General features: G+C 35.7%; 1 protein-coding gene across 3 annotated transcripts in view; it reads left to right on the forward strand.

Moving 5' to 3' along the window:
* Positions 1–14,934, forward strand: part of LOC129262509 (protein mono-ADP-ribosyltransferase PARP6-like) — a 48,301-nt gene that overhangs the window by 769 nt on the left and 32,598 nt on the right. For all 3 annotated transcript variants that reach the window (XR_010293600.1, XM_064099692.1, XM_064099693.1), the window contains exon 2: positions 7,054–7,146. Coding sequence is in view for 2 of the 3 variants with exons in the window: in XM_064099692.1 (XP_063955762.1) it covers positions 7,054–7,146 (93 nt within the window). In the remaining variant the exon portion in view is untranslated. The remainder of the gene's footprint in view (positions 1–7,053; positions 7,147–14,934) is intronic.

The following is a 14,934-nucleotide window of genomic DNA, read 5'->3' on the forward strand; positions in this document are numbered from 1 at the left end:
TGCTTGTAAATTTTTTGTGTGGATGAAATGTCCTTAATTTTAGGTTGAAAACCTTTTTTTTTGCTTGTCAAATTTTGCTCGGGGAAAATGTACCCCCTCCTTTGGAAAATCCTGGATCCGCCCCTGATTAGAGATAAAATGTTCATGATTCCAGGGTTCTTTCTTTAGATATTAGAAGTTCTTTTATAAGTGGCAGCGATGGGGTGCAAGGTGCGATTTTTCAGAATTTTGAATGTTTCAGGGGTCTGTTTCATAAAGACTTTTTATGGTAAGAAATTAACAGTTTTTATAATGCGATTAGTATCACTTTCATCCAATCAAATTGAATGATTTCAGTAGCTTATTGCATATTTGCTATCGTAACAAGATCTATGAAACTGGCCCATGGTCTAGATTGCTTTGTGAATATCCCGCACAAGTTTTTTTGTTGCTTATTTTAAATTTACTCAGACACTTCTAACAAGTTCAGACTTCAGACACAACAACGTGTGATCCAGTGATCAGGAGTTGTAATAAAACACTATAAATTTTTCTAAAATCTGTTCAAATCAATTGTGAGGCTTAAGGCTAGAATACTATTCACCCTCATCTAAAGAAACATATTCCCAGTACCAAAACGGCAACTAAACTATTAAGTCCCCTTAAGCAATTAAGAGTATTAGCGACGGTTAGAATACATGAAATTGCTTATGTAAGCATACTGATGACATCGAAGTGACATGCTGCAAGTCAACAAGATACCGCATGGAATAGGTGACCTTCAGCAATCTAGTTTTTCAACACTAATTAGTCACCATTTAGTGGGGGCCAGTCAAATATATTGCTGTACACATGCATAAACCAAAAAACGTGTTAAAAGGGGTGTTTTTTTTTTCATTTTTGGCCGCGGGCCGTGCATGCACTCGTTAAGGGTGTCAAAAACACAGATTAAAAATAAGGGTGGTTTTGAAAGACTGGTCAATGGTCAATCGCGGGGTCAAACGTATTTAGGGTAGATTCTATGTTTTTTTTCCAAAGCTTTTTTTTTAAAGACTAGCCAAACGTGGTTACTTAGGGTATGTTTTTTCCCCAAGCTTTTTCCTGGGGCTTTTTCCTCGTTTCTGAAAAGTGTTCGGGTTCTTCCCGATTGTAAGCAACGACCCTGGGAACGGGCCTGGGAAACGGAGAAAACTTGTTTAGGGGTCATATTCTGGCAACAACTTGTTTAGGGGCCAAAATGTGTAAATGAAGCCCACGAAAAACTTGTTTAGGGAGTTATTTTGCACACAGAGAAAAACTTGTTTAGGGGCTGTTTGGAAATAATTTGGTCACGCATGTGTACAGCAATACATTTGACTGGCCCCCTGGGAGATTAACTCCCAAAAAGCATGTACTGTAAGATCTAAGCTGATGCAGTGCTCTTTTTCATGAAGAGTTTTTACAGAGTGGAACAGCCTTCCATCCTATGTTGCAGAAAAATTGTTGTTGAACTCTTTAAAATCAAACCTTGAAATAAACTGCGTCCCCTGAATCGGGATTTTTAGTCATTTGAACAAAGTTTTCTTCCTCGTCATTATTGTCAAATCCGTAAAAAATTGAAATACAATAAAAACGAAAGAAATAGTGAGTGAAGGACATCATTGACTTGCTCATAGTTAAAGTATAACTGTTTTGTGAAAAACAAGCAAAACTTTAAAACTGTCATACTATTTTTACGTCCGATTTGGATGAAATATTCAGCGTTATGCTTAATTTATTTCTGTCTATTCACTCTATTGATTCAGATCAACTTATTTCTGTGGTGGATTTGACCTTCTTAAAGAGGGGGGGGGGGGGGAAGATGTGGTTTATGAATTAGGACCCAAATCAGAATCTGAGTTGTGTTTTTCAAGTGGGAAATTAAATGGAGGGTCCATGCTGTTGCCAGTCAAGTTTGAGTTCTTCAGTTAAAGGGAAATCCAACCTCTGTCATAAAATGTTGTGTGGGGAAAGGAGGAAAATATGTCAAACAGAATGGTGAAAGCTTGGAAGAAATCAGACAAGCAATAAGAAAGTTAAGACAGTTTTGAAATTGAGATCCCTAAAACTATGTTAATTACTTAATTTCAAATTTGCAACTGGGTAAGTAAATTTGATTATGACAAGTGGGAAGCTTTACCATAGACCATGTAATTATAAAGGATTTGTGGTTTTCTCTCAAGTACCTATTCCCATGGGGCAGTAATCCAATGCAATTAAAGAAAAAATTTCTTGAACTAAAACTTTTGAAAAAAAGAAGACAACTTAACAATTTATGTATTGGAGTAAATAAGAGAGTAGTCGTTGCCTTTATATCACTATGTCATGTGGCCAATTTGAAGTCTCCATGGATATAGCGATTACCAATTTTTTAACTTTCTCATAGTTTATCCAATTCTGTCAAAACTTTCACCCATAAACTATCACAACTTTTTCTGCACCCTCTTTGTATGTTTTCTGTTTGGTCTTATCCCACTTACCACAATCTACTTCACAACTTGGTCTAATTGTCCTAGAATTTACCATAATGTGTATGCACAGTTTATAGGCAATAACTATTTCATCTCATATTTTCCAAATAGTGTAACATCACTAAGTCTAAAAATGAACTTTATGAACCAAATTTTCATGTGAAAAATTGCAAAATATTGAGTGGACAAAGTGGAAATTGGACTGGTCATCTGGGGCTGGGCATTGGATGAAATTATGATTAGATTAAATGAGTTAGACCAAGTGAGCTTGTACCAAATATGGCCATTAGACCAAAATATAGTATACCCAGTGGGTTTAGGCCCTAGGGACTTTAGCCATGATACATGTAAAGAACTGCGAGTAGACCAAGTTGGTATATGCTTCTACAACTTCTTTTTTCCTCACATGACGTACATGTAGTTGTGTACCTTCAAGATAACTTATATTGTCTTTTGGTGGCAGCGGTGGGATATTGGTGTCACATGCGGCCTACATGTCAAATAGATTATTAAACCAAAGCTGTCCATTTTTGGAGGGAATATTTGTAGAACAACTTTTGTCATCAAACCATGATATTACAGACTTATATTATAGCACTATAATTCATTATACTGTCTGATTGATAAAGATTAGGTCTACTTCTGAATTACATGTTATGTGTTATGTATACATCATGGAAATGAGTTTGCTTTACCCTTTCCCCCATTTCCTTCTGAATTACAGTAACATACATTAGGCCTATCACTCACACCAAAGTGATTGGTTGATTTTTAATATCTAGATAGATAATCCACTTTATCACCATCAAGTTTGCCATCATAATCATGATTATCATCACCACCATTATCATTAATATCACCTTGATACCATCATTCACATCATCATCATTCATCATCATCATCATCACCACCACCATCATCATCATCGTCATCATCATCACCACCACCACCACCATCACCATCATCATCATCATTCATCATCCTCCTCCTCCTCCTAATCATCATCATCGTCATCCTCCTCCTCATCATTCTCATCATCATCATCCGTCCATAAAATGATAAAATGCTTATCAATGAAAAAGTGCACATAACAGAGTTGTAGACAACTTCCACATTTTTGTGACAAAAATAGGTCAATCACATTGGGAAGAAAATCAATATTCAGTATATTCATATTATTTAAAGGGTCTTTAATTTCAAAATGTATGTTTATTTTTTATCCCTATAAAGTATTTATAACATTACTTTTATGTAGGCCTGCAGTAATATACAGTTGAGGCAATTAGTTTACATACACCCAGGAAATTCAAAGAAAAGTTAACACTTGCCAAACATCATAAAATATTTGTGCTATCATGACGACTTTGATATCAAACAAATGAGTAGGCTATGTCACGCCCCTTCATCACACTGCTTTGTCATCAGGAGCTGAAAAATATTTAGGTGTAATTTTTCCCCAAAAAATCTTCATATTTAAGACGAATTAAAAATAAGAACTTGACAAAAACATTCCATATTTGTGCTAGTTACTTCTCAATACAAACATTTCAGATTGCACTTTTTTTGTTCAGTGGTGACATATCATATAAAATGTAATATAAATCATAGATTTGACATTTATGTATTTCTATGAAACAATGTTTGAAAATATAACACAATAGAACTGTACATGTACAGTATGGGGTAGATCAGGCCATCATAGCAGAGAATTCTAACTCATCTTTCCCTGTTTATCCCTGTTTATTATGGACACCGTACATTGCCCCTACTGACTTTTAACATGTAATTAATTAGCCCTATATTGCTTAACATATAGGTAGTTGTCTGTTGGTAATTTACGTAATTTCTCAAGGGGTTAGTTGTCTGGAGGATAATTGTCCTTGGGGAATAATCTTAAAAGGTTGTCGTGAAGGAAAGTCATTAATTAGCAGGTGTGTGTAGAATAATGTTGATTATGTTAAGAGAGGAGTGTACTTTACTGACATACATGTATTTGAGTAACACGATCTTAAAGATAAGTACCAGTTGTAGTAACGATCTCAAAACGAGTCCGAACAGAATCCAATACCACCAAAGTGTTTGTATGTATAAATAAGAAATATGTGCCAAAAACATCTGGAAGAAAATATGTACATGTAATTGCTGAGAAATGAGCAAAATAAGCACGGAATTCCATCAACCGTCTGGTATCTTTCGAAGCAATATTAATGCACTGTCCCGCTGCCAGTCTACAGACCTGTACAGATCTTTATGTATGTCTTCTGAAGACACAGAAAAGCATGCGGGAGTCCCGCATATGCTTTTCTGTGTCTTCAGAAGACATACATAAAGATCTGTACAGGTCTGTAGACTGTAGTTCTGTACACATGTCATTCTCACATGTACATGTATGATTCTTTGTTATTGGATTTACATGTATACTGTCTGCTACTGATACACAATGTACATGTCAACTTTAATATTACTTGTATCCACGAAGATACTTGTTGAACTCCCAAAAAAATTGTAAGCCTGCATGATTTTCTGTAAAAGTGTGTGAAAATATTCCTGAAAAATGTGGCTTTTATAATAGAGATTGAACTTATTCTTTGGAAATTAGAATGAGTAGTTTTCATTAGAGTTTTGGTAGCATAGAGATAAAATGTCACATTTCCCATTTTTGTGTGCCTCGATCCCCCTGACCTGCCCTCTCAATATATAGAGGAAGCTTCCATAAGATCAATTAATTTAGGTGAGTAATAAATTTGGAGCAAGTTCCATACATAGAAGGTTTGCTATTTCAAAGAGTCTTGAAGCAAATATAATACACTATTTTGAGATGCTCCAGTTATTCCACCAAGAGATGTATATATTATTTCTTCATTTATATTATCTTTATTCTTTTAGTTTTAGGTTTTATTTTAGCTATGTCAATTTTCAAAGCAGGCCAATTTTTTCCAAGGGGATCTTCATGAAAAGCAAAAGTAAAAACTGATGTTGGGTTCAAGCCTGGGTGCAACTTTAAGCCGCCTACATGTATGTTTGATGAACAATACATTAACAGGAGTTTGATTTTAGAAGTCACAATAGGAGGTGCTGCACCAGCACGAGTTTGCTCAATCTCGAGATTTTAGCCCGATCGGCCCTCTTCGCGATTAATCTTGAGATTCAAGAAACCCTGTCTCCATCATCGCAAGAAGAGCGATTCCTGCGAGGCATCGATGCATTATGGTCTGACGTCGTGAATAAATAATCCCGAGTGCGTCTGCACCTGCGAATTAGCAGGGTAATTCGTAAAATAGCAGTGATAGCACGCTATTTTGCAAATAATCCCAAGTTGACTTGGGATTGCAATCTCGAGATTAATCCTGTGAACTAGCGTGATAATTGCGTCTCCATTAGAAATAATCTCGAGATTGTTCAGATCGGGATAATTTGCCGGATCAGAAATAGCGCGCTAATTTGAAAACTCGGGCTGGTGCAGACGGCCCTAATGGCATTAGATTATTAGAGAGGATTGGGATTTCAGTAGGCCTTGCTCTTGGATGATCTTTTTTTTTCTGAAGTAGATATTCCATTGTGTTAAGATGTTCCTGTGGCCTTGACCATGTCTGGATTCTTCCCCCTGACCCCGTCCTTGCATTAATACAATTTAAGCAGAGAATTCATTCCCCTTTTCTACTTCCATTATTTCATTGCCGAGATGACGAGATTGTTGTATTAAGATTTAACATACTTGTATGTATATTTTCTTCTGTCTCTTTTATCAGACAAATTTCATTCATGTAGGCCTGAATTTATGTACATGTATGAAGTGTATTTAAAAAAAATTCATTGCCCTACTGCATGAGGTTTCTGCATTGTACCGGTACTTTGTAGCCCTGTGTCATGTGAACAGGGCTCTGTGCTAATGCGCAGAGCCTGCTTTTATAAAATTATCTTTGACCTTCTTAAACCCGGTGCTCCAAAGTCCTGCCTTTGTTATTGTTTATTCCCTGAAATATTCCCACAATAGATCCAGCAGACTGTCTGCCAAGAGACCGAGCTCCTTAAAAAGCCGATTCCAAATTTATGAGCAAGTGCGGCTGATGCGTTTCCCATGTACTGTTCCAAGTGTGAAAATCGGCTACAACATGTATCTTTAATTCATTTATTATGTAAATGTGCCTCTTATACACAATTTCTTCAGTTTAACCATTTTTTCTTTGTTATGTGCATTGTGCAGTGAATGGTGAAGTGAAATGATAAGCCATTGTAATTTGTATGGATATTCTCGGGAATGACGTCTCATAATTTTTTACTATAAATTATTCATTTCTCCTGTCAAAATGTCAATGATATGATACATCAAACTATTAAAATAATCCAAAGTCAATAGGATATTTAAAGAGAGTGATGATAGATGATAATGTGATATGCACAATACATGTGATGAAATTAATTATTATTTTTAGAAATTTAGAAATATATAATGCAATTCATTCATACAGACTGCATTTGTACTACAATACATAAAGGGCAGAAAAATAGGCTCTGTGGGCTACATGAGGACAGTGTAGTTGATTTTTTTTTTTACGAAGATTGTTTGAACTTTTTTGTTTTTCAGCTTTTGAGCAGAGCAAGAACACATTTGGTTTCACGTTAGCTGCCAATGGAGAGGTTGTGATCTATACGTTTAGCATGGGTGATGATTATCCAGGTAAGAAATTAAGGATGGATATCATATGAAAACCTAGCTGAAACTTTAATTTAAATTTGGTACTCTCTCCTGAAAAGAATTATATCTACAATGTAAATTAGTAGAGTAAAATTTTACTGAGTAAAACACTGAAAGTGAAAATTCAATCAAAATCTCAAAACAAAAGTCAAGGTTAGTGAATTTCAAATTTTCTTTGTCTTTGTAAAAACAGTTATTACTGTATGCACGCTGTAATGAATATGCATTTGATGGGCCGATGATGCCATGTCCCCACTTTCCTTTTCTTATTAGGTATAAACTGTATGAAATCCCAATTATTTCATATCTTCGTACATGTATGTATATCACGTACGTGCATAGCGCCAACTTAATGTGTTCCGCCATCTTGCTTGTTGGTTGCCGATAAAATGCGCATTTTCAGATTTTTTAACGCTCAGTTATTATCCATGACTGAAACATTGACCAATCAAAAACTAAGATTCTACAAGAAATATGAATATTCATATACGAAAGTATAAACATAGATAATTCAGTTTTATGTAAAATTTAAACCCAATACTTCAAAATATGGTTAGTTTAATGTCTCTAAAATGACCCTTAAAAACAGAATTTTATTAGTAAAAAATAAAGCTTTTCCCAAGTTGCCATGGTAACGCGGTCTGAGATATAAAAGCTTAGCAAACACTTCATTTCAGTGATCGAGGATGTATTTGTTTACGGTATACGTCTACATAAATTATAACATTTTTTTCCAGACCATGGATAAACTTTCAAAAAGAGACATTTTAGGCAAGTTTTTACGATTTCCGGCAATTTTCTGACACAGGCACTTTGAAGAGGTAATTTTTACAGAATTAGAAGAAGACATCATGGATTTTCCTAATTATCACGACGGATATGCAACTTACTTGTAAACAAATCAAACAAAGTCTATGATACATTTCCGATAATGCAAAAAGAGACATTCAAGTCTCTGATTGAGAGCCGCAGATTGAACATTCGCACGGCGCAATGGTAGCGTTTTCGCCGAATTCGTCGGGGCGAAAACTCCAAGAGAGCCGTACCACTCACCAGTCCCGAACGCTGCGCTGTATGTTTGATGATTTATCTGGTGCCATTTCGTGCTTATAAATTTGTTTTTTCTACAATGCCACTATCTCATTAAAATTGTTTGTCATGATAACATTGGAAATATTATCGTTTAATGGCCCAAAGAATCGACTGTAATAAAAGATACTTTGAAATATTGTCAGAGAGTGATTAGTTAGGTGATGTTTATGGTCAGAATTTAGTCCTGGCTTCGGGTGAACTTACGCGAACGCGGTCACTTGCTCACGGGGCGAGTCGGCCTGGCCCTTTGGTGGAAGGCCGTTAGGTAACGTGCAGTGCAGCTAGAGCAGAGTTGGGGAGTTATAGGTATAAAAATACTTTGAAATAAGTAATCTGCAAATATTTTTGTCTTATCCCTTTGGATTACTTAGATAAGAAATTCAAATTCTCAAAGTTTAAATCAAATTTTAGACAGTGACAACAAAGAGTGGTGCTGTATGGGGGGGGGGGGGGGTGGGGTCTTGCATGCCCCCAATTCACGAACAAGAAAAAAAAAGGAAAAGGTAAGAGAATCTTGCGAAATTGTTCAATTGGATTTTTGTAACCAAAAGTCAAAATTATGCTTATGTCGCTTGCTTGCAACTATATATTTTATAAATTTTGCCTGATACGCCATATCGTAGTACCCTCAATTATTTTCACTTGTTACGCCACTGACATGACTGATATAACATCTACTAGTTTATGATAACATTATTTGGTTGCGGGATCAAAGCATCAGCTATATATAGCTAAACATTTATACTTTATGCCTGTTCAACTTCCAATACAGGTTTAGGCCTGTATTTATGAGATGTTAAGATCTATGGGTGCCTTTATTATTTTCATTTTCAATTAAAACAATTATTAATTATGTATTAATTTAGTATTAACCTCGATGATACATTTTATTGTATTAAATCGTACAATTTCTGTTGTATTAAGCCCCTTATTAAGCCCTTTTAAAACATGCTCAGTATAGCAGACCCCCCCCCCCATATATAAAGACAATAGAAGTGTATATAGAATTAATTGAACCCCCCCCCCCTTATTGAGGACAAAATGAAAAAAAAATACTCAAAATAATCGACCGCCCCCCCCCCCCTTTGACGAGGCAGCTGTCGGTGGCCTGATGTCTTCATTGACTTCTTTTTGCTTGTAAAAATAATATTAAAGAAATAGGGGCTACTCTAAGTGTCCCCTGTGAAAATTGATTTGGATCTGCAAGTGCATGAGGCTGCGCCCCCTCCAACGTCATAGCTACCCCATATCTTTAGGTTCTAGCTCTCATATTTTTCAGCTCCCTGGTTTTTTGGAAGAAAAAAAAAACGAGGCGAAAGAAAAGAGTGAAATAAATGAAATACGATTAATCAAAATTTGAGTTGTTTGAAAGAATTATACTTATCAGAGAAACTAAATTAAATTATACAACCATGAAGAATAACAGCAATCTTGATAAATTCTGTTTTTTTTTCAAAATCAGAACCAATCAACCTTTTTCTGATTATTCTGTCACTTTCCATATTTTGGAGAAAAAAATAAAAGTGTTCATCGACGCCCTGTACTGCATGATGAAACTGTATCCCCACTCGGCCCTCGTAACCCCCCCCCCCCTCTCTCCCTCTCCCCCTCCCCCTCCCCCACCACAATGCCCCTTGCTCATTTCTCTTATCTCACCTTGACCTTAATTAATTAATCTTAACTATTTGGCGGTACAGTCAAACGTGACTGGTCGCCATCATAGTTTCATCCCCAACAAACAAGGAACAAACAATAACAATTCTGTTTTTCGACCCAACATCATTCCTTTCAATACGCGTAAGGCTATACGTGGGCATGCACAAACAACGTGGGTTAACAAAAACTGACCCGCGTTTGGACTAAAATTGTGATTAAAATAAAAATGTTATAAATATGAAAAAAATATGTGTATAATGAAGGATATCTGATAAACGGAAAAACATCAATCGCTAATTCATAAAAATGCTGGAAAAGATATGACAGAGGTTTTTAACAACGGTAATCAAGGGGAATTAGTGTATGGGTGAATGGCGTTCGAGCTTTAGCCGAGCGTTAGCCGGAGAGGGCGCGGGCCAAATCTGCCTGAATCTGGCAATATGGCGTCGTCCATTAAGCTGACGTTAGCCAGCGGCGACTGCACGTACGTGATATGTGTATGTTATGTCTCTCTTGTAACAAAGTAAGTTATACATCGCCATCATTTTCTTATACATTAAGTCAGTTGTCAATCCATTAAAAAAATTCTTTGAGGACAAAATTTGAAGAAATACAGTTTCACATTATAGAATAGAAAAGAATAAGTGGGGATATGGCATCAATTTGCTCATTGCGTGTAACTGTTATTTCTCCAAAGTATTGCAAACTTTCCGATTTTAATGAAACTTTTGTTGTTTTGTTTCTTTACTTTTACTTTATCTGTTGAAATCATATTATTTTCAGCCAGGATTACCCTATTAAGTTGGCCATATGTAATGTATATGATTCCGAACTCAAAGAAAACAATCCGACCATCACAGCATTCCAAACTATCTTTACTCCAGCTAAACGTTTCCATGTGAATCATAGCAAGTACTGATACACAAGTGTGAAGGGTAAATTGTCAATTCGTCTATTGCCAACTCGTCCACTCATCACATTGTCTATCTTCATTTTAATTATTAGTTTAATGCCATTTCGTACATCAACACTTTGTCTAAACAACCATTTGGTCTAATAATCATTTGGTCCAATCATCACTTTGACTAATCACCAGTTCCTCTATGATCATTTTGTCTCATAACCAGTTGGTTTAATGCCCAGATATTATTTTCATTCATTTCGCCCAATTAACACATAGTTCAATTAGACAAAATGGTATATGGACTAAATGGCAATTGGACCAACTGGTTATTAGATGAAATGGTGAGTGAACAAAATGGCAATTAGTAGTAGCAGAAAAGGACTTGATTAATTGCTTCAATTATTCATTTGCTTGAAAACCAAAATCTCCTTTTTATTGGGGGGGGGGGGGCATTTGGATGGAGTAAGCATTTTCAGAAGAGGGGGGGGGGGGGAGGGTTGAAAAGATGTTCCCCTAATACAACTTTAATGGAGCCCTTTCTTGCTTGTTTGTATCCCATGGTTTGTTGATAGTACATACATGTACATGTATGTGAGTTTTGTTTTGTTACTTGAGTGAGAATAAAAATGATTTCTTTTCAAGTAACCTGAGGATGTACTAGGTTTTCAAGGTTTCAAGCTACACTGACTGCCTCCTTTGATCCTGAAGATTCTTGCAGTATTGTAGTACCGGGAACCGGCAGGTGCAATGCACGGGGTGAACACCCTACTCTTTGACGAATAGTGTATTGGTTTTAACGTGCATAGGTTGTGACTCTCCTATACACGGGACCAACATTTGCGTCCTTTCCGATGGACGGAGTGTTTTCCAACTGCATTCACACCTGCACTGAACACAGTGGTGAGGCATGCTTACACACAACGCTAGCATCAGAGTTTTTTGTTAGACGTCTTCCGGCATGCTGCGGGACTCGAACCCACGCACGTTGAGATCTACGATCTTATCCGGAACAGGCGCTCTAACCGACTGAGCTACGCTACCCTACATGTAATCTGTAAGGTCATTTTTGAGGAACCTAATGAGGATTAATGCTGCTTAAAAGTTTTCTAAACAGGAATAATATCCATATTTCAAAAAGTATTTTTGAATTTGAATTTTTAATTTTCAAGTTTTCACATTTTAGAGCCATCACAATTATAATCCTAAGGCTAATACAGTAATTTATGGCATTGTTATGAAATGTGTCCCTTACTCGAGAGATGGTAAAAATGACATCATCAACAATAATATATTCATGGTGCTGGTTTTGCAACCCCCTAAATTACACGGTAGATTGATTCTTTATTGCAGACCAAATCACATTGTGTTAGTTTGACCTTTGTACCCCTTTTGTACCTTTTTTCCCTACTTTTTGTACTAATCAAAGATCAATAAAAGAATGAAATTGAGGTGATCAAACAATTAAGGTCTCTGGAGTGCCAAGGTAAATAGATCTCTAGGTATCCAGCAAACAGGTAGCCGTGTTATGTTTATCATCAGCAGTGATGACGCATCCTTTATGAATATATATGTAAAATCAATTGGGTATGAAATTCAAAGTGATGATGAATTTCGACCCTATTGTCCCTTGTGTCAAATGAACAGCAAAATATTCTTAACTTCCTTGTTAGAGTGAAATATACATGTGCATTGCATACTAGAAAGTTAATAGCAAGTAACAAATAAAAAAAACACTAATTTTTGCATTTTCAGGTTGCAGACTTCTTCAAAAATTACCCAATTAGTTAATGTACAAAGTTCAAATCCTATTTCTTTTTTTTCTTTTGCTTTTGATAATGATGATTGTAAGAGATACAGGGGGGGTGTCTAATCTTTGTTTCAGTTTTGCTCCAAGATGGCAAATGTAGTGCCATGTTCCTACTCCACTTTGATATTGTTTGTATCCAGTAGTTTAGGACAATGCTTGAAAATACACATACTAAAATACTAAATGGTGATGTACAATGTTCTAAAAACATTCTAAATGTATATTTCAAATATTGACTTTTTTATTTGAAATTTGTCATGTGCATGAAAGGGGTAAAACCAGCTGCTAGTGTAAGTCCATGGTAGGGCAACCTGCCCAGAAAAAAAAATTGATCAAACTTTTCTTGAGGGTGTTTTTTTTTCATGCTGATATTTTTTTCCATAATGATCTCTTGTATTGATTTTATATTGTGATGTACATGTACCTAGAATTATTGTTTCTCTCTTGTGAAGTATATTTCAATTTAAACTTAAACAGAGAGAGGAAAAAAGGTTATATGTATATGGAATAGGATTATATTACATTGTAAGTGTAAGTGTATTACATTTACAGTTCATATATTGGTCATAAGCACTGAAAGTACTTTTGTCAATATTTAATTGAAATTTGAAATTGTGACATAAACGCAAGGGATGATATTAAGTAAAGTAGACTTTTTATTATCTTAAAGAAAATCATCCATCTTTTCGATTGTCTCCAGCCACAGTGAACTTTTATTTTTTTCATTCAGGGCCATTCTTGGTCACGTGTGTGACAGAAATTTTGAAAAAAATGTGACTTTAATTAGTTATAAATCTAAAACTTTTAGAGATTTGTTACTAATTTTATGATTTTGAAACTTTCATTTTGACATTCACAGGAATTCCCAAATGAAATTTAACTTCCAAAATCATGCTTATGTGTGAAATCACACACATGGTCCACTTATTTTGACCTCTGACCTTGAACCTGCATAATGGAGACAGCAGAAAATACACATGTATGTCCAAATTATTATAACTGACATGTTATTGTGATATAACATTTGAATATCGGTCTCACAACCAAGAATGGCCCTTTATTACATCCAATCTACATTTGCACGAACAAGAATAGGGCCTACAAATGTATACAAGATGTAGCTTTTTGGTGCTTTTTACAAAGGGTCAAATTTGACTTAAAATTGAATTAAAATTGATAGACTTGTGTATGTTAGCCGCCTTGGTCAGATCCAGCTCATCATGCCTTTGCATGTACATGTAGTCATTAATTAGGTTGATCTGTGAAATACATCCACTTAGAAATTTGTGGGTTAACATGACTTTAATCTATACTTACCTAGTGAAACTGACTGAATCTACTTTGATTTGATTTGATTTATTGTTTCACACTCCACAAAAACATATACAGCTTGAACATACATGTACAGTATGAGAAGATGATGACAAAAAATACATAATTTTAGTGTTTTACAAAGAAATACAATTTCGTGAAATATGAGGAACCTATTAAAAAGCATAGCTTGTAGAAATAGGTTCCCAGACCCTTTAGAACGATAACAAGGCAAAGGCACTCACAAACTACTGTACATGTAAATTTGTGGGAGTGTTGTGGTGTACATGTAGCATCTCCTACATGTACTCTCCCCTTGTACTCAGAGGGTCATGTGTTCAATTCTCACCTTGGCTTAGCGTCCTTGTGGCAAGCCGTTAATTCTCACTCGACACCCAGGTGTCAAATGGGTACCCGGTAGGATGCGAAAGCCTACATGTAGGCCTATGCGTAGCATTTGAGTCTTGGAAATCTTGACATTGTATGCAGGCATGTCACGATCCAATGACTGGGTATATGTAAAGTGCTTAGAAAACACAAAATAACAATAAACGATATATAGATGTAAAAATGTAACTTATTGAATCATAAATGTCATGTCAAGCAGTAAATTGTGAATTACAAGAGACGAGGTGGATTGCAATCAAACGATTAAAACATTGTCCAGTGTGAACATGACACGCTAATGGGATTTTCTGAATGTTCGTAAAAACGTAAGAGAAAGCGAAAGTGATAATTCTTGACAAACCTCTAGATCACCACTAACTGCAGTACAATGGTCCCTATCCAGCTACATGAGCTGTATACAAGTAGATATACATGTACATATGTACAGCGTCATGTAGATGATGTGTACATGGATTTGAAAGCATGATGTAGTGTACATTCCAACTCTCTCAAATCTGTTATTAAGAATGATATTGTTTTCAAGTGGAGCGGTTTTGTGGAAATTTCTTGACACATTTTGAATCTTGTCAAAGAATTTTATCGGAGGGCCAGA

This window comes from Lytechinus pictus, chromosome 5 (assembly GCF_037042905.1).
Source record: "Lytechinus pictus isolate F3 Inbred chromosome 5, Lp3.0, whole genome shotgun sequence".
NCBI lineage: Eukaryota > Metazoa > Echinodermata > Echinoidea > Temnopleuroida > Toxopneustidae > Lytechinus > Lytechinus pictus.